The sequence below is a fragment of the Populus nigra genome, chromosome 12 (genome assembly GCF_951802175.1).
Source record: "Populus nigra chromosome 12, ddPopNigr1.1, whole genome shotgun sequence".
Taxonomy (NCBI): domain Eukaryota; kingdom Viridiplantae; phylum Streptophyta; class Magnoliopsida; order Malpighiales; family Salicaceae; genus Populus; species Populus nigra.
The window spans coordinates 10,205,170-10,225,992 of NC_084863.1; the positions used below are offsets into that span (position 1 = coordinate 10,205,170).

Genomic DNA, 20,823 nt, shown 5'->3' on the forward strand with positions numbered 1-20,823 from the left:
CTTTTAGTACCTTAAATAAATCTTGTTAAACTTACAAGGCACATATATTAAGATGTCATAAATTGAAATCATTTCTATCATTAAATTTCTCCATATTTAATGTAAAGGATCAATGCAATCCATCGTGTTTTGTCCCCATGCAAACAATGTCCATAGTTGAATGAAAAACCCATAACTTTTATTTCATAATATAATATAATAGTAATTCATCAATTAATTAATTCATTACGGAAATTTCCCAAAGTTGTAACCAAATAGGTTCGTGGAATGTTGCTTGCGAACAAAAAAGCCCATATAAGAATGATCTTTGTTTTTTCCACCACCAATACAATTAGTAATAGTATCTCCCAACAATATTAGTTAGAGCATCTCGATTGGAAGATGCTATTAAATAGTATAAATATGATTTTTTTTGTTTTTACATATTTCAATGGTAAAATAAATTTAAAAGAGTCAACTGTATTTTAATATATTTGATACATAATTATTTTAATAACCTGATACTACCAGGTTGATTTGACAGGTTTAAGGACAACTTAGAAGATTTACAATTAAAGCAATATTAAAGGATAAAATTAAAAAAAAAATCAATTAAAAAAATAAAAAAATCACTCGAGTTAATCTAGGTGAACACACCAAACTTATAATAGAGATTAGAGATCATGAGAGTAGAATAATCTCATATAAAATAAAAAAAATATAGATTTAAAAAAATCAAAGTGAAAAAAAAACAAGTGAAAAATAAAATTCAATTAAAAAAATAAAAAAATCACCCGAGTTAATCTAGGTAAACACGCCAAATTCATAATAGAGATCAGAGATCATGAAAGTAAAATAATCTCGTATAAAACAAAAAAAAAAGTATAGATTTTAAAAAATCAAAGTGAAAAATGCTATTGCATAAATAATATTTTAAAAGGTTTTGATATTTTTAAAAAACACATAAAAATAATATTTTTATATCTTATTTAGTCACATCCCCTTAAAAGCGAAAGAAGAAGACCAAAATAAATGAAAGCACCAGAATGATTGGGGCGGCCAGAGCACCCGCACTAGGAGGACTTAAAGGAAGTCTAGCACCATTCCTCATTTCTAACAACTCTCCACTACCTCGTATTAACAGGACTCTCTCCTACCCTAATAACAAGAACATAAAGCATTTCCTCTTCAAACCTCCCTTGACATCATCATCTCTGATGGAGACCTTAGGTGGTGCTTTTGTTTCTGCAGCTGGGGTTTCTACCTTGCCATTTGATAATGGAGGAAACACCAATGTTTTTGCCTTGTCTCCTTGTCTTCTCAAAATTAACAAAGGAGACATCACCAAGTGGTCTGTTGATGGCTCCTCTGATGCTATTGTAAGCTGTAAACCCTTCATTTTTATTTCCTGGGTCATGTTCTTTCTTGATTCGTTTTAGCTTGATGCTACGAGTGTTGTTATCTTAATGGTTTCATGCTGCGAAAATTCATGATTGTTTGTTTTACATGTGAAAATGGGGTTTCCTAAAATTTTATAATTATTTTGTCTTCCCCTCTAACCAATTAGCGTAACTGCACCAGTTGATAAGTACTTCTTGCAAGTCAATTTGATTTGATTTTATTCCTTTTTTTTGTTATATTTTTGTGCTAAAAACAGGCCAGAGCCAATTTAGAACCATTACCATGCCTTCTGAGTTCTAATTTCACTAGCTATGAAAAAAATGGGGGAGTTTCCATAGATTCCTATACCTGAGTCAGTTTGGTGACGAGTTTAATTTTTCCTTAATGGGTTTATTGAAGTCACATGTACTGCATAATGTACTAATCCATTTCCATGGGTGCATAATGCAAGTTCTTCTTATATATAGTATAAACAAACACTCTCTCTTTCCCTCTCCTTATATTTGATTGCATGCATTTATATTAAATTCAATTATCACCTTCTGCAGGTTAATCCAGCGAATGAAAGAATGCTTGGAGGTGGGGGTGCCGATGGAGGTATTCTTATTTAATCTTTGTTTCCTTTTCAATCTACTCAAAAAATCATTTGTAATATTTTTCTGACAAAGCTTGTAACAATTTGGAATTCCAATTCATACTGTCAGCCATTCATAGAGCTGCTGGACCGCAACTACGAGATGCATGCTATACTGTCCCTGAAGTCCGACCTGGAGTTCGATGCCCCACCGGAGAAGCAAGAATTACTCCGTATAATCTTCTTGCTTGACTTTGTTTTTTGTTATGATGGAGTTTATTTTTCCATCCTTGAACATATTTATCATTATATTAATGACATGTTGAATATATGCAGAGGTTTCAATCTGCCTGCATTTCGCGTGATTCACACTGTTGGCCCCATCTATGATGTTGATGGTAACCCTGAAGCCTCACTTAGGAATGCATACAGGTATATCATAACCTTAATAGCATCATTTCTCATTAGTTTAATCTATCATTCTAAACAACATCTCTTGTTTGCCTACAACGGTTTCAGGAACAGCTTGACTTTGGCTAAAGACAACAACATTAAGTACATTGCATTTCCTGCCATATCTTGTGGTGTTTATGGGTAAGTAGCTGTTGACCAAAGGGAACCACCTGGGCTTTTTACTGCCTGAAATTTTATTTACATAGATTTGCATGGTCAAGGGTAAAACCCTAATTGCAATTGTACAATTTTCTTGTCAATAGATGGAAAACTTTACTTTTTAATGGTTTTAGCTCTTGATTTTTATGCCTGAGTTAAGATGATTTGATTGGGAAACGAATTTTCATATTGATTGCTTGTTTTTGTGACAATGGCCTTCTATAAGGGCCGAATCTCAAGCTTTTGAGTACTGGATTGAATACCAGATTTTGAAATTTTCATGATTTGGTGTTTGTGAAAACCGTGTGACAGTATCATCAATCTCTCAATTTTTCTTTTCTTAATTTTTATTTTGTTTCAGTTATCCTTATGAGGAAGCTGCCAAAGTGGCTATATCAACAGCTAAAGAATTTGCTGATGACTTGAAAGAGGTACATATTACGTTATACTCATCAAACATCATCATATGGGAATCAAATATCACTCCAACTTGGAAATTGGATCTGGCTTTTTTACATTGTTTGATTATCTGACCATTGCAGAATTTCCTTAAGCAAATTGTTACTGTTATGATCTGGAATAACACTAAATAGAATCCTAGGATGGAACAAAACTATAGATTGTCATTATATCTCTATGGAACTCCTCTGCTAATGTTGTTGGTTCCTCGCATGCATTTTGTGCATAGAATCACTTTTAATATTCTTGTTGGGATATTCTAAAAAAAAAAGAAACATTTGAGGTGGGATTATTCATATCAATAACTCCAAGTAACTAAAGAAGATTAAGCTTTTATGGAATTTGTTGTGCTTATCACTGGACTTGTCAATTCAACATTTTAACACCACCATATAGCAATGAAAACCGCCATCTCCATCAACACTTGTCCATTGGATGCAGTAGCTTGCAGGTATCAAGCAAAAACCTGAGTTTTGATACCAGACTAATTTATCATGTCTTCCCTAGATGTTTCTATGATTTGATAGCAAAAACAGACTAATAATATATGGATCAATTATTGTAGCCTTGAAATCTTATTGGTTCTGTTTTAAATTGCTCTTTGTAGGTGCATTTTGTTTTGTTCTCGGATGAAATTTACAATGTTTGGTTGGAGAAGGCAAAAGAGTTGCTCCAGTAGGGTGTGTTTGGTATTGTAGTAGCTGTTGTGATTGTGGTTTGAAAAAATTTGTTTTATGAAAAGTATTTTTAGTTGAGGTTTGTTTGGAAAAATATATGTTTGGTTAAAACTGTGGTTGAAATTGAGGTTGAATAAAAAATAGTTTAATGTATTTAGTGAATAATGCTTTTCAAATTGAGGTTATAAAATAACTAAAAAAGACATATTAATATTGATGGTTTTTAATTGAAATATTATAGATTTAACTACTACTATTGCATCATAAAATAAACAATACTTTATATAAAGTATTGTTTATTGTTCCATTAAACTATTTGCAATTCCATTACATACAAAATTCATTTGACAAGGACTACAATTTCCATGGCTTCCTAAGCGTGCAACAACATCAAGTAAAATATCATCAGGAACTTCTGCAAATTCTATGTCATCATGCGATCTCCTTCTAATATAATTATGTAGTGTCATTGAATAATGTTAAACACTAGTTTATTGAATAAAACACAATATCTGAGTAATGTTTTTGGATTTTTTTTATTTTACTGGGTCGGATCCAATTCAATGCATTTAGGTTTGGATTGGACTATATCCGACCTATGAATAGTGGAGAATAGTTTAATGCGGCAGAAAAAGAAGAAGGAGAAGAGGAAGGGCAAGAGCAGACTATGCGATGTCTGGTTGGCGGTGGAAACACGGAGGCCGGTGGTGACAAGAGCTGCTCTCTACTGTTCTGTAACGTGAACAGTGGAGACAGGGAAGTGTAGAAGAAGAAAGAAAAAGAGAAGGGGAATAGTCGGCTACCCTGCGCAGCGACGATGTCTGGTTGGTGGTGGAAACGGTGAAAGCCGGCGGTGAACTGAGGGAGTTGCTAACCACTGTTCACTGTCAACTGCTCTGTTTCTGCTCTTCTTCTTGCGCGGCCTCTGTTTATAACACAGTTTGCAACTCATTATAAAAAGCAGCTTGAAGTTGCTTTTTGTTATCTTGCGGTTTAAAGCAAATGGTAATGGGTCTCACAAACAGAAAATTATGTTTAGACCATAACCAAACACCTAACAACGATGTTTTTATGTAAATGCAGCCGCTATTGCAGCGACAAACACCTTAGTTTGTACTGAAGCTGGATTTAAGGAGGATGCAGAAGGTAATGGTTTGCGTTGATGTTATAGGCTAATCAATGCATGTAGACATTTTATGGATTGTCTTATTTACCGTGTTCTTTTGTATGAGATTAGATGAATGTTGGCCGCAATAGTGAATTTATGCAAGCTATACAATATGGACACTCTTAAGCTGTGTTGCGATGTCGTGGTCGTACAAATTAATAACCTTAGCTTCAAACACAACACAAAAGATAGTATAGAGCAAGTAAGGGGTCGATCTCACGAGGAAGATTCAAGTCAGATTTTTATGCTAGATGATATGCAATTTGGATGGGTTTGGACGTTATCTAGGATAAAGCAAAAGAAAACAGAAAACTATCAAACAAAATTTAATAAAATCAAAAAATTATTAAGGATATTTTAAATATTTTTTAAATAAAAACAATTTATAAAAAAGTTAATTAAAATTTCTGTTTAGGATACTTAAAAAATAATTTAAATTCTTTTCTTATAAAAAATAGAAAACATTTATAAAAAAAATTTGTTTAAGATACTTTAAGGGTAGTTTAAATGTTTTTTTACAAAAAATAAAAAAATTATAAAAACATTAATTAGGATTTGTGTTTAGGATATTTCAATGGTAGTTTAAATGTTTTTTTTATAAAAAATAAAAACATTTATTAAAAAATTATTTAGGATATGTCAAGGGTAGTTTAAATTTTTTTTTATATAAAAAATAAAAAAATTATAAAAAAATAATTAGCATTTCTATTTAGAATATTTCAAGAGTAGTTTAAATGTTTTTTTAATAAAAATTGAAAACATTACAAAAAAAATTATTTAGGATATTTCAAGGATAGTTTTAGTGTTTTTTATAGAAAAAATAAAACAATTATAAAAAACATTACTTAGCATTTTTGTTTATGATGCTTAAATGGTAGTTTAAATGTTTTTTAATAAAAATTAAAAATAATTAATCAGAATTTCTATTTACGATACTTTAAGTATAATTTTAATGTTTTTTTATAGACAAAATGAAAAAATTATAAAAACATTAGTTAATGTTTCTGTTTATGTTACTTCAAGGGTAATTTAAATGTTTTTATATAAAAATTAAAACAAAATTTTTTAAAAATTAGTTAGAATTTCTGTTTAAGATACCTCAAGAATAATTTAAAAATTTTTCTTAGAAAAAAATTAACATTTCTATTTAGAATACTTTAAGGCACACTTATCAAACCCAACCCGAGGTTGACCCGGCCAAGGAGCCAAGTCTCGGGTTCATGGGTCAACCCGAAAAAATTAAAAAATATATTTAAAGTTTTAATATTTAATATGAAAACATTATAAAACAATTCATGTGAATATAGACTATATATTCTATAAATAATATTTTAAAATAATATTTTTTTTTATTCCACATTGAAAAAACATAATTTTTTTTTGTGAACATAAAGTATATATATTAAAGGGTTTCAAATCCCACATTGAAAAAATAACTTCTTTCTTGTGAACATAGAGTATATATATTAAAGGGCTTCAAATCTCATATAAAAAAGATGTTATATTATCCTTTTAAGTTGAAGTATTTAAACTAAAAAGTTTTTTTTATCTTACATTGAAAAAACTTAACTTTTTTCTTGTGAACATAGAGTATATATACAAAAGGGATTCAAATCCTACATTAAAAAAATAGCTTTTTTCTTGAGAATATATAATATATATACTAAAGGATTTCAAATCCCACAATGAAAAAATAAAATATTTTTCTAGTATTTATATAGTGAATTTTAAAAAGTGTTAATAATAAACTAAACAAATATGAAAAAAGAGGGGCATGAGAGAAAGACCACATTTGAAAAAAACATAAATGTTTTTGGTTTTATAAAAACATAATTTTTTTTTTTAAAATTAATTAGAATTTCTATTTAGAATACTTCAAAGATAGTTTAATTTTTTTATATAAAAATAAAAATTAATTTATAAAAAAATTAATTAGACATGACCAACAAACTCAATGCTCTTGGATCTGCTTGGCCGCCAGACCCAAGTCTTTTGGGTATGGCTTGGCTGCCAGACCTAATGCTCTCGGTTGCGGCACCTATATAACAAAGACCAAGGACACTGGCATGTAGTGCTCACCTATACATGCCAGAGTGAAGAAAGAAAAATAGCTACCAACAATATATGGGAGCTAGATATTGACCACCACGGTTTTAAATTTGCTCTTCAAAGATCACTAGTTTAAATATTATAAATTTTAAGATTATTGAGGCTTATATGATAGTTAATGTTAGGGTCTCAGAGGATTAGTCGAGATGTGTGTAAGTCGACTCGGACACCTATAGTTACAAAAAAAAAAAAATCAGTTAGCAAGAAGATGAACAAATAGAAGACAAGTATTATAACTACATTAAGATAGATTCTCAAGGCTATTCAAACCATTAGCGACATCCTTCTGAAAGTTGTAGTGTGGTAACCTTTGCATTCATCCCTTGTCCAAGTACAGAAGGTTGCCAATCATATATTTCTACTATCCAAGCGTTTAAAGATATAATAGCAAGGCGTGGCTTTTCTGTTACTCCTCGAGCACCATCAAATTTCTCCTCAACTTGCCCAACTCCCGTACCCAAAATAATCCTTCTGGGGACATTGAAGTAGTTAACTGTATGCATTTTAAAAAATTTTGAATTAAAAAATACATATCCATCCATATACATATGCATATAGTGGTTATAAATTCTGGAATACATATTATTTTATTATTCTGTTTGAGTTTTAGTTTCCTTAGATGACCTACAATTTACAACTAAACTTTCACAAGCATGCTATTAAGTCAATATAAACAATGACCTTGAAAAAGTGTCCAAAATCTTTGCCAAGAGTGATGTCATGGGCCATAACAAGAACATTATTAATTTTCACAGTATGAGTGTGTTTGGTATTGCGGTAATTGTTGTGGTTGTAATTTGAAAAAAGTTATTCTATAAAAAGTACTTTTAGTTGAGGTTGGATTGAAAAAATAGGTGTTTGGTTAAAAGTGTGGTTCAAATTGAGGTTGAACAAAAAATAGTTTAATGTGTTTGGTTAAGAATGTTTTTGAAATTAAGGTTATAAAATAATTTAAAAAATATATATATTAATATTGATGGTTTTTAATTTAAATATTGTAGATTTAACTATTGCTATTATATCATGAAATAAATAATATTTTATATAAAGTATTTTTTATTATTCCATTAAACCATCTACAATTTCATTATGTACAAAATTCATCCGACAAGAACTACAGTTTCCATAATTTTTTGAGCGTGCAATAAATTTAGATAAAATATTATCAGAAATAAAATTGATTTGATATTACAGTGCGAGTGAATTTAATTCACTCTACACTAATTTTTCAGGAAAAAAATATTGTTCACATGACAGTACGAGTGAATTTAATTCACTCTAAACTAGTTTTTAAAAAAAAAATTACAAAAATTAAACACATTAAAAAAAAAAGAATAGTGCAAGTGAATTGCATTGTTCATTGCTTTGAGTGAACAGTGCAATTGAATTGCACTGTTCACTGAGACACGGTTTGAAGAAAACTTCACTTGTTACCACGCAGACGCACGTAAAGTAGCTTGGAGTTGCTTTCAACGGAACGCAGACGCGTTCGCAAATTTTGGTAGGTCCCATTAACAGTAAATAATGGTTTATCATTTACGAAATAGCTGATATCTACGGTAGCACTAGAATGTGGAAGCTACAACGCAGCCAAACGCTTTCTAAAAGATGCTGCACCATTGTTAACCATTCCCTCTTACAACTAACCATGCATGTTAACGATTGAAGTTGTCTGCTCAGAAAATAAACAGTACATTAATTAGAAATGGTTTCAGAAATGAAACAAAAGGGAGAAGAAACTAAAGCATACTTGTTTATCATAACAATTAACAACTAAGTTGGTAGGAACAAACAACTTAACAATCAAGATCAGCAAGACAATAGAATAATTGTTATGAATGGTAATCCAGATCACTCAAATATGAACCATGTTATTGTTGCAACAATAATGACATTAAAAGAAACATGCTGCCACTTCTACAGTAGTGCATCGACAGCTATAAAAGAAAGAACAAGAAATTAGTAAAACAACATCGACAAACACAGAAAAAGATGGAATGAAGTCCAAAGCAGGAGTTCTTGGGTTTTTGAATATTATACACACAACAAAAATAATAAAACAAAATTTTTTGGAACTCTCTAGGATCCTATTAGACAGATCTAGAGTTGTTTAGGGATTTATTACCTGAATCTTCTGCTTTGAATAATTCTTTAAAGGTTGAGTTGTTGCAACAACAAGCTGTCTAATTGTCCGGCCTCTAGTGGTAATCTACATGAACCACCAGTAAAAAATTTTCAAACTATTTTCACAATAATATTCACCGTGTATGAGAATCCTTGCTAAGCATCCATGGCTGAATGGTTAAAGCGCCTAACTCATAATTGGCGAATTCATAGGATCAATTCCTATTGGATGCACACCAATGAGACCATCTAATAAATCTATTGGAATTGGCTCTGTATCAATGGAATCTTATCATCCATACATAACGAATTGGTGTGGTATATTCATATCATAACATATGAACAGTAAGAACTAACATTCTTATTGAGACTGGAACTCATAAGGAAGAAAATAGATTTATGGATGGAATCAAATATGCAGTAGTTACAGACAAAATTATTCGATTGTTGTTGAAAAATCAATATACTTTTAATGTCGAATCAGGATCAACTAGGACAAAAATAAAGCATTGGGTTGAACTCTTCTTTGGTGTCAAGGTAATAGCTATGAATAACCATCGACTCTTGGGAAAGGGTAGAAGAATGAGACATATTATGGGACATACAATGCATTACATACGTATAATCATTACGCTTCAATTAGGTTATTATATTCCACCTCTTAGAAAGAAAAGAACTTAAATCAAAATACTTAATAGCATGACGATACATTTATACAAAACTTCTACCCCGAGCACACACAATGGAGCCGTAGACAGTCAAGTGAAATCCAATACACGAAATAATTTGATCTATGGGCAGCATCGTTGTGGTAAAGGCCGTAATGCAGAGGAATCATTACTGCAAGGCATAGAGGGGGAGGTCACAAACATCTATACTGTAAAATCAATTTTTGACGGAATGAAAATTACATATATGGTAGAATCATAACCATAGAATATGACCCTAATTGAAATACATACATTTGTCTCATACACTTTGGGGATGATGAGAAGAGATATATTTTACATCCTAGAAGGGCTATAATTGGAGATACCATTATTTCTGGTACATAAGTTCCTATAAAAATGGGAAATGCCATACCTTTGAGTGCAGTTTGAACTATTGATTTATGTAATTGGAAGTAACCTAGAAATCGATCACTGATCCAATTTGAGTACCTCTATAAGATAGACCTCAACAGAAAACTGAAGAGTAAGGGCACCAAGTGATTAAGTTTAGTAATTCCTTATATAAAATTATTGATTCTAGAGATATAGTAATATAGAGAAGATAAAATTGTTACAAGCACCGACAGAATCAGAAGTGCCATTTGTTTCAAAGAGAGGAGGGCAGGTTATTCACATTTCATTTACCTATTTATATAACAGATCGTATAGTGGGTCATAAATTAGGAGAATTTGCACCTACTCTCAATTTACGGGGACATGCAAAAAATGATAATAAACTTAATCGTTAATTCCTTAATAATTAATAAATATTAGAATTTGAAAAGGAAAATATAGATGCTTATCGTTCATTATTAGTTTATTATTTATATTTCTTTTTATATTTTATTCAATTTTAAGAGTAAGAATTAAGATTAAGAGTAAGAGGTAAAGTAAACCCTATGATAAAGAAGAGAAAAAAAAAAGAAACCATATGAATTATCCGCTTCAGGGTTATGGGCGAATGACGGGGATTGACCCCGTGCATCGTGATTCACAATATGCTACCTTGGTCCACTTAGCTACATCCACCCCTAATACTCTATTTACAAATTACCTAGATTTGAATTTCTAACATTTAACATTCAATATGACCTTTTTTATTTTTTTATAATTCTTATAAGAAAGAAATACAAAAGTAAAAAAAAATTATTTTAAGAGCAACACCAACCCTCTTGATAGAACAAGAAATTGGCAATTGCTCCTTTTTTTTTTCAAAAGCTCGTACGCACTAACAAAAGCCTTATCCATTAACAAAAGTCTTATCCATTTGTAGATAGAACTTTGACAGCAGCTAGGTCTAGAGGGAAATTATAAGCATTATGTTTATGCATAACTTCTATACCAAGGTTAGCACGGTTAATAATATCAGCCCAAGTATTAATTACATGACCTTGACTATCAACTACAGATTGGTTAAAATTGAAACCATTTAGATTGAAAGCTATAGTGCTAATACCTAAAGTAGTGAACCAGATACATAGTACATGCCAAACAACTAAGAAGAAATGTAAAGAGCGAGAGTTGTTAAAACTAGCATATTGGAAGATCAATTGGCCAAAATAACCATGAGTGGTTACGATATTATAAGTTTCTTCCTCTTAACCAAATCCGTAACCTTCATTAACAGATTCATTTTCTGTGATTTCCCTAATCAAACTAGAGGTTACCAAAGAACCATGCATAACACTGAATAGGGAGCTGTATAATACACCAGTTATGCCTAACATGTGAAATGGGTGCATAAAGATGTTGTGCTCAACCTGGAATACAATCATAAAGTTTAAAGTACTAGAGATTTCTAGAGGCATGCCATCCGAAAAACTTCCTTGACCGATTGTATAAATCAAGAAAATAGCAGCCGCAGCCGCAAAAGGAGCTAAATATACAACAACAATCCAAAGATGCATACCTAGATGAAAATTCAGTTCCCACTCACACCCCATGTAACAAGCTACACCAAGTAAGAAGTGTAGAACAATTAGCTCATAAGGACCGCCATTGTATAACCATTCATCAATGGATGTTGCTTCCTATATGGGGTAAAAATGCAACCCTATAGCCGTAGAAGTAGGAATAATGGCACCATAAATGATATTGTTTCCATAAAGTAGAGATCCGGAAGCAGGTTCACGAATACCATCAATGTCTATTAGAGGGGCAACAATGAAAGTGATAATAAATACAGAAGTTGCGATCAATAAAGAAGGAATCATCAAAACACCAAGCCATCCAATATAAAGATGGTTTTCAGTGTTGGTTATCCAATTATAGTGATGGCTTTCGCTTTCGTGTCTCTCTAAAATTGCAGTCATGGTAAAATCTTGGTTTATTTAATCATCAGGGACTCTTAAGCACATAAATTCTCTATAAATAGAAATAAATAATTGAGGGCTTGTTATTCAACAGTATAACATGACTTCTATACCCATGTCAACCAATATCAACATCTATGAATATATCTTTATGATCTTATCTATTTAGATTCATCATCATTTTTTTTTTAAAATTCGACCCAATCAATATGTATAGTAGAATCAAATGGATTCCTACTTCAACTATTGGATCTATTTTCTCAACTAGTTAAGAGGAGTCATGGAAAGAACATGTTCAAAATCACGATTAATTCCTTTTTCAAATCCTGTTGCAGCTGCATGAGCCCTTCCGGCGTGCCATAAATGACCTACGAATAGGAAGAACTCGAGAACAAAATGAGAGGTAGCTAACCAACTTTTAGGAAAGACATAGTTGACTACATTGATCTCGGTAGCTATGCCACTTACAGAATTTATTGAACCTAAAGGCGCATGGGTCATATATTCCGCAGAACGTTGTTCTTGCCAAGGTTGTATGTCTTTTTTCAACCTACTCAAGTCCAAACCATTTGGACCTCCTAGAGGTTCTAACCAAGGAGCGCGCAAATTCCAAAAATACATAGTTTCTCCTCTAAAAATAACTTCTCTGGTGGGCGAACGCATTAGATATTTACCTAAGTCAGCAGGTCCTTGAGCGGATCCCACGTTAGCCCCAAGACGTTGGTCTCTAACTAGAAAAGTAAAAGCTTGAGCTTGAGAAGCTTCTAGTACAGTAGGCCGGTAAAACTCACTAGGATAAGCGGTATTATTGAACCAGAAAAAGCAACAAGCAATGAAACAAAAAACAGCTAAACCGCCTAAACTATAAGACAAATAAGCCTCCCCGGACCATACAAGTGCACGACGAGCCCATGCAAATGGTTTAGTTAAGATATGCCAGATTCCATCAAGTATCTAAATGGAACCTAATCATACAATCCCCCCAATTATATCTTCCAAATCATCCATACTAACAATTTATCCTTCTCCAAAAGGAGATTTTAGTAAATAACCACAAATAACATTTGGGCTAAGGTTCAAGTTGGTAATTTTTCTTACATCTCCCCTGCCCTCCTGGAGCTCAGGTATCATATACGTCCCCAAAATAAAGAGCTTTGAATACTAGAAGAAAAGCACCTATACCTAGCAAGATTAAGTGAATACCTAAAATTGTTGTCATTTTATTTCTATCTTTCCATGCATAACCAAAAAATGGAAAAGATTCTTCAAGAGTCTCAGGTCTTAGAAGTGCATGATAAATACCGTCAAAGCTCAATACTGCAAAGGAAATTAAGTGAAATATGCCAGATACAAAGTATGGAAAGGTGTCTATGACTTCCCCGCCAGGACCCACCCCTTAACCTAAAGTAGCTAGATGGGGAAGTAAAATTAATCTTTGTTCATACATTGGCTTCTGTGGTACAAAATGGGCCACTTCAAATAGGTTCACAAGTAATAGAGAACAAACCAAAGCTTTAGAATATTATTTTCAGGCATTAGAACGGAACCCTTTCTTACCACAAGCTTTTAATAATATGGCCATAATTTGTCATTACGTGCAACTATCTACACTATAGAAAGAAAAGGGAAAGAAAGAGCAAAATAAAAAATCTACTAGTAAAAAACAAAATAGGCTTTCTACATATGGCATCATCCAAAACAACGATTTTTATTAGCTGTAGCAAAGAAAGAAACTTCATAGAAATTGAAATATGAAAAAAGAAATATGCCTAGATACTTTATTCTATGGATAAAGGATCTAATTGATAGAGGAAGCACTATAAAGATCAATTAGCAAAATGTTTTCCTATACAATAAGAATTGCTTACTTAATGTCATAATATGAGACAAAAGCTAGGAATCCATTTATGTAATAGAGTCGACCCCCTAAAGTATTGAGCAGTGGTGTAGCATCAGATCCCAAAGATAGTAAGCCTTTTCTTTCTTATGAGAAAATGTCTTTTTCAAAGATTCTATATAAATAGAAATTTCTATATGAAACCGAGATAATTATCTTTTAGAAAATTATAATAATAGTAGAACACCAACAATTTATTCTTTTGAAGGTGGGAGAAAAAATAAACAAAATGGATTATTATTATTAATATTATTAATTATTACTATTAATAATTAATAAAATCAAACTTCAAGTTTGAAACTCATGTAATTAACCTCTTTTGATTAACTCGAAAAAAAAAGGGACATCAAAAGAATTAACTGTCGAGTCGTATGAGTTAGGAAACTCTCAAGTACGGTTATAAGGGAAGGAATTTACTCGCGTATTTCGACCAAGGAGAACAGGCCATTTGGCAGGGAGATTCTTAAATTGCGGAGGCTTGGTTCGACCAAGCCATAGAGTATTGGAAACAAGCTATAACGCTTACTCTTAGAAATTATATTGAAGCGTAGAATTGGTTGAAGATCACAAGGCGTTTCGAATAAAATATTCAAATAAGATAAGAGCATGCTTTTTTCTTTTATTATTTAGTATTTGTTTTTAGTATTTTTCATAGTTTTATTTCTTATAATTATATTAATTTGTTATAACTAATTATTTTTTGTCTCCATCAGTCAAATAAAACAAATCATTTCTGTGGGAAGACATAATCGAAGAATTTCATGAATCTCATTATACCCCTTCCCTTCTAAGATCCTTACTTTTTATCTGGTATTTCATAGGAATAGAATAAATGATACACAGATACAGACAGTAGAAAATATATATTTTCTAGATTTTATATTTTATTTTCTCTCACTCTTATATTAAAACATTAATATTAAAAGGAAAAGAAGATGCCTTTGAATACTTTAATGTTGCACAAAAAAATTGTTTTTGCATCAATTCAAAGCCTAGAAAGGTCTGTTGATCGCCTCATGACTATGTCATAATAGATCCTAACATTTGCCCTGGATCGACTTCCATATCATAATTGCTCTAGTGAACTAACAAAACTAGATAGAAAAAAACTAATTAGAAAGATCTCTCATAGGTTCACTAAATACTTGACTGTTGGCGAGTCTCTTTGTATGCGTTGTCCAGAAAGAGGAGGACTCAATGATTATTCATTCGCCGGAACCAGGAGTAAAAATTTTGGTAGATAGGGATCCCATCAAAACTTCTTTCGAGGAATGGGCCAGATCCGGTCATTTCTCAAGAACAATAGCTAAAGGACCTGATACTACCACTTGGATCTAGAACCTACATGTTGATGCTCACGATTTCGATAGCCATACTAGTGATTTGGAAAAGATCTCCCGGAAAGTCTTTAGTACTCATTTCGGCCAACTCTTAGCTGAGTGACATGTATTTCCACGGTGCTCATTTTTCCAATTATGAAGCATGGCTAAACAATCCTACTCACATTGGGCCTAGCACCCAAGTAGTTTGCTCAGGTATGTATTCTTCTTCTTTCCCATATGTTTTCTCCTTTTTTTTTTCTTCTCAGTTTTATTTAATTAATATACTTTAAGAATTTTTACTTTTTTTCTCTTCTTAACTTCACTTGCAATCACATTAAGGTAAGATTTTTCTTTTTTCTTCTTTTTTCGTGTTTTTTCACTATATTTCTTATTTTATTTTATTTTTAATTGTTTTTGTTCTTAATAATTTTATGACTATTAATTTATTTTTTTTATAGTTTTGTAAAATGGATTTTTTTTTAAAAATATTTTTAAATATTTACTGACGGAATTACATATGGTATTTGTTTAGGGAAATACTGATAGAATGAAATGGATAATTTTTTTGCACGCATTTTCCATTAGTAAATTCATTGGTAATAATATTTTTTTATTACTATTGGACTTACCGATGGACAAAAATTACCGATGAAAGATTCACCAATGAACCATTTCTGTCGGTGATTTTGTTGGTAAATTAATTACCAACGAAATGATAGTACAAACACCGACAGAAAATTCCGTCGGTAAATCTAAAGATTATGGTAGTGATTGTTTGACTTAATCTTTCAGTGATCGGTTTCTCAGTGTAATTAATATTATTTAATCAATAATATTCTGATTTAACATTAAAGCATGAAGTATGTCTGTCATGTTAAATCATGTTTGTTTTCTGCATAATAGTCTTGATCATTTGAATAAGATTTGAAACTCTTTTCAAATATCATTCTATATTAGCCAATAATTTCCCAATCAATACTATTTGAGAATAGATGAAATATTTTTTCTAATTCACTTAGAATGATGAATCCTCTCTTGATCAATCAAGTACCTTCATATAGTTCATGTTACACCTAATGTCTGCGCTTTTGTTACCTTAATTAAGATAACATGTAGCAAGATCAAAGCATAATATTCTCTATATAAGATAACTTAGTGATATCAAATCTAAAGATCACTTACACAATCGTCACGTGAGTCTTTCCATAGACATAAGTGATCTCTTTATATGAAATTTTCATGCGGGTCAGTTCAATGTAAATGTTTTATAACAAGAACCTATATATCAGTTCTAGGTAACCCTTATACCTCAGCTTATGAGAACAATTGCTTCATTTCATAAAGAAAAGAATATAATATATACCAATCTTTATAGCTCTAATGAATGTCCAGTATTTAAGAGAGCATCGATTAAAAATATTTTAGGAACAATGCTTTGATGTAATAGAAATCTCATAATTATACTAAACGATTACAGTCGTAAAGACTGTTACATATTATGTTCTTTTATTTATGAAAGAAACCAACTGTTCTCATAAGTTTAGGTATAAAGGATACCTATAACTAATTAAGTATGACTTGATTAAAATATATTTTAGAAATGAAGGACTTGAGTATAATTAATACAAAGATTATTTTTCTAAACCTACAAAAATCAAGTAAGGACTTGATTGATTAAATTTATAAAATTATCCTTAAATAATATATGGATGTTATTTAACAGGTAAATATATATTTTGCTATTTATAGAGTTTTTAGGATTTCCTATAAATATAAAATTGAATCTATTATTTTGTAAGTGAAAAAAAAGTAGTTGTTTATTAGACAGAAAAACTACGTAAACATAAAATTAGAGCTAGCACTCTAGGCATAGCAATCCCTCTCTTTCAAATAGGAATTTAGGAGATTTCTCACTGGTAGTTCGTGTGGATTACCGTTAGAGGCCAGACAATTAGATAGCTTGTGGTTTGCAATAACTCGACCTTAAATAATATATGGATTTTATTTAACAAGCAAATATATATTTTGCTATTTATAGAGTTTTTAGAATTTCCTATAAATATAAAACTGAATCTATTATTTTATAAGTGAAAAAAAAGTAGTTGTTTATTAGACAGAGAAACTATGTAAACATAAAATTAGAGCTAGCACTCTAGGCATAGCATTCCCTCTCTTTCAAATAGGAATTTAGGAGATTTTTCACTGGTAGTTCGTGTGGATTACCGTTAGAGGCCGGACAATTAGATGGCTTGTGGTTTGAGATAACTCGACCTTTAAGGAATTATTCAAAGCCAAAAAGATTAGATCTTTAGATAATAAATTCCTAAACAACTCTAAATCTATCTAACAGAATCCTAAGAACTCTCAAATAATTTTGTTTCATAGTTTTGACTGTGTGTATTATATTTGGGAAACCCAACAATGGTATCAAAGCCATCATTAAACAATTAGGGTTGTTGATTGCATGTTTTAATTGTTATTGGTGTTAATTTTGAATAAATTTTATATGCAAAATTATTTTCTCAAAAGAGTTTGGCTGTTGTTCTAGTCAAATCTGGCCAAATTTTTCCAGATTTGGATGGAAATTCACAAAAAAAAGATAGTTGTGCCACCAACGGTGGCCCTAGATCTACTGGGGCACGTTGCTGTGTAAGAGGCATCACCTATGGTTGCTACCTCACCAGGTGCAGCACCTGGGGTATTGTTGCGCCGCCAACAACAACACCAAATTTGCTAGCACTTACTGCTGGCGTGAAAGGTAGTAGCCCATGCTGGCATGAGAGGCAACAACCATGGGCTACTGCCCCACAAAATGTAATGCAAACAAGCTTGTGATGTTATGCCCAGCTTGGTGTAGCAGCTAGAAAAAGAAAGGGCAAATTTTTTTATTTTGCCCCTGTAGTCTTTTTAGGGTTTTTTGAAAAGTAGAATTATGATTTTACCATTGCAACTAATATCTAATTGCCTTTAGGTATTTAAGGGCTGAAAGTATGACTTTAGCCCTTTATATCTAAAAAAATGATTTTATTAAAATTGAAACCCTAAATTCAATTAATTATAGAATTAATTTTTCTAATTAGATTAGGATTGAATGAAAATGTTTAATTCATTTTTTTGAGTTTTATGATATCCTAATGGGATTAGGATTTATTTAATTAAATGGTTTAATTAAATAATATTTAGAAAATGGTTTTTCTAAAATAATGAGTTTTTTTAAGCTAAAATTTTTTATTTAATTAATCCTAAAATAATTTAGGATATTAATAAGAATTTTAATGTGATTAATTTTCTTATTAAATTTTTAAAAATTATTTTATACTTGTTTGATATTGCTATAGAAATAACAACTTCCACCATCTGTAGCTTCTCAGGGTACCAGCAGTTGTGATTTTTTATTTGTTTCCTCTAATAGCAACAACAATGAACACCCTTAGTTGCTACAACAGACCTTCTTTTTCAGTCATTGTGATCTTTAGTGTCACCGTGACTCCAGTGGCTCTAGCTAGAATAAACAACTTCAGACCTATCACCTATTCTCCCTCATGGTGACAACATCACCTGCAATTAGTAGAGAAAAAGATGAAAGAGAGAAAGAAAAGGAGAGAGAGGATCAAACCTTTAACCAAGTGGATATCCTTCCTTAGATTTTTATTTGTCTCATTGCTAATTCAGGAGTAAAGAGGAGGCAATAGAGTTTCAAATACAGCAGCTCGCACTCCTCTAGTAGCGGAAACTTATGAATCCACAAGTCAGCATTGGTGGTGGTGCATAGATTCATACCCCGCCACTATTGCAGCGATCCTCCAACTCGATTCCAGTATCTCTTGGACACATTAAACATCTCAGAAGGTTGATTCATAACATCATATTAGTTTTTGGATAAATTGCTAAAATATTATGAAATTTAGAACAAAATACTCATTGTTATATATAATATTTGGATTATTGTTTGGACATTTAGGTTTGGATTGATATTGTTTGTGATTTGAGATAATTTAATAATTTGTGTTGGATTGCTAGTTTATTGTTTAGGTTGTAATTGCTATTTAAACATTAAATATTGATTCATGGATTATTTTTGGGTTTGTGTTGCCGAAATTCATGAAATTAGTAATGTTCATATGGATTTTTGATGTTGCTTAGTTTTAAGTTGATGAACAATAATTCATCTTGAGTTAATATCACGTTTAAAATAGCTTGATATAAATATTTTATTTACATATTGCCACACACGGTCTTAGTCTAGTTTAATAAATTTTTAATTTTTAAAAAATCATTTTACAATTAATTTTGAGTTCCCTTCCCCACCTTTTTTACCCTCCATATTTAGTATTTGAAATTATGACCAACACGTGAGATACTTTTTTGGTATTAAATAAATTAGTTCTCTTCTTAAAAAAAAACAAAAATCTTTCTTTTTAAAAAATACAATTTTATTTTAAATTGCATATGACTAAGTCTTTCAAAATTAAAAAAAAAATCATATTTGCATAAACAATAAAAAAAATACGTGGCATGATTTAGCATCTATAAATACCAAAATTCAAGAAAAATAATTTTATTGATATCTTTGCATGTGTTTCTGGATTTATTAAAGTTATGAAAACTTGGCCTACATTTCAAAAACACCAAAAAATTATTTTGTTTCTTATAATATACAGTATTATGAACTTATACGTAAGACATATTCTTGTATTTAATAAAAAGACAGTTTCTTTTACTTTTATGTTTTGAATCTAGAATTGATAGGCTTCAGCCCTAAAGCTATGGTTCAACTCTATTGGGGTGAACCAACTTTAACTATTAAACAGACTAACGATTAGAAAATACAACAATATCTTAGTTTATATCAGACAGATAAACAATACAGTAAGGTGTACTAGGGGTGATACATCATTCCTATACACAACCAGTCCCTTTATCTAGACTTTTAAGATCAATTAGTGTTCGTAGTAACCAAAATATTAGGCAGTGATTCCATCCTCTTTTTTATTGATAAGAAATAAGAATTTCTTGTTATTTTCACTCATCACCACAAAGATCCTGACTTAAAAGGACGATCGTTGCGATGCCTCACACGTGCGACAAATGATATGATTGACTTGGGGTTTGTTAGATAAAAAAAGAGATCAACTTAAGGTCTATACAAAAAAAATAACATGCTTGAATTGGGGTTCGTTAGATAAAAAATGAAAGGATCAACTTGGGATCTATTACACCTAACATCATGATGACCACTTCTTTTTTTAATTTCTTGGTATAAAGAGATAAGGAAAAATTTTGAATAGGGAATGTGATATGTGATGGAGTCGCCACCTAGTAGTGTGATCATTAGAAATCCTAATTAGTCTTTCAGAATTTAGGCAAATAAATTGTTATGTTAAAAGTAAGATATTATCAGCCTAAAAACTTTTACCTAAGATAAGTTGCATTGTTATTTACCTTTCATAATTATAGGCAAAGAGATGGTTATGCTAAA

The 20,823-nt window shown here is 31.1% G+C and overlaps 1 protein-coding gene and 1 pseudogene across 3 annotated transcripts; one reads left to right on the forward strand and one right to left on the reverse strand.

Moving 5' to 3' along the window:
• The first annotated feature begins 1,002 nt into the window (after nt 1–1,002).
• LOC133669295 (uncharacterized) lies at nt 1,003–4,911 on the forward strand. Of its 3 annotated transcripts, XR_009833869.1 has the most exons (8): nt 1,003–1,358; nt 1,929–1,977; nt 2,085–2,187; nt 2,291–2,386; nt 2,474–2,548; nt 2,928–2,997; nt 4,276–4,707; nt 4,786–4,911. XR_009833869.1 is itself a non-coding variant. In XM_062089379.1 (7 exons), the coding sequence occupies exons 1-7, from the start codon at nt 1,026–1,028 to the stop codon at nt 4,306–4,308; spliced, it is 759 nt and encodes a 252-aa protein (XP_061945363.1). In that variant the 5' UTR covers nt 1,003–1,025; the 3' UTR covers nt 4,309–4,911. The 3 variants fall into 3 exon arrangements, 2 of the variants coding, with proteins under 2 accessions (XP_061945363.1, XP_061945362.1); XM_062089379.1 differs by having other exon boundaries at nt 4,276–4,911; XM_062089378.1 differs by lacking the exons at nt 4,276–4,707; nt 4,786–4,911 and adding an exon at nt 3,633–3,867.
• Nucleotides 4,912–11,072: 6,161 nt separating this feature from the next.
• LOC133669595 (photosystem II protein D1-like) lies at nt 11,073–12,137 on the reverse strand (annotated as a pseudogene).
• Between the last annotated feature and the right edge of the window lie 8,686 nt (nt 12,138–20,823).

What these genes read in the sequence shown, in the direction of transcription:
- LOC133669295 (XM_062089378.1), top strand. Translation starts at nt 1,026, where the DNA reads ATGATTGGGGCGGCCAGAGCACCCGCACTAGGAGGACTTAAAGGAAGT. An exon ending in ATGGCTCCTCTGATGCTATT is followed by an intron (nt 1,359 to 1,928) that starts GTAAGCTGTAAA and finishes CACCTTCTGCAG; the next exon opens with GTTAATCCAGCGAATGAAAG. An exon ending in TCACTTAGGAATGCATACAG is followed by an intron (nt 2,387 to 2,473) that starts GTATATCATAAC and finishes CAACGGTTTCAG; the next exon opens with GAACAGCTTGACTTTGGCTA.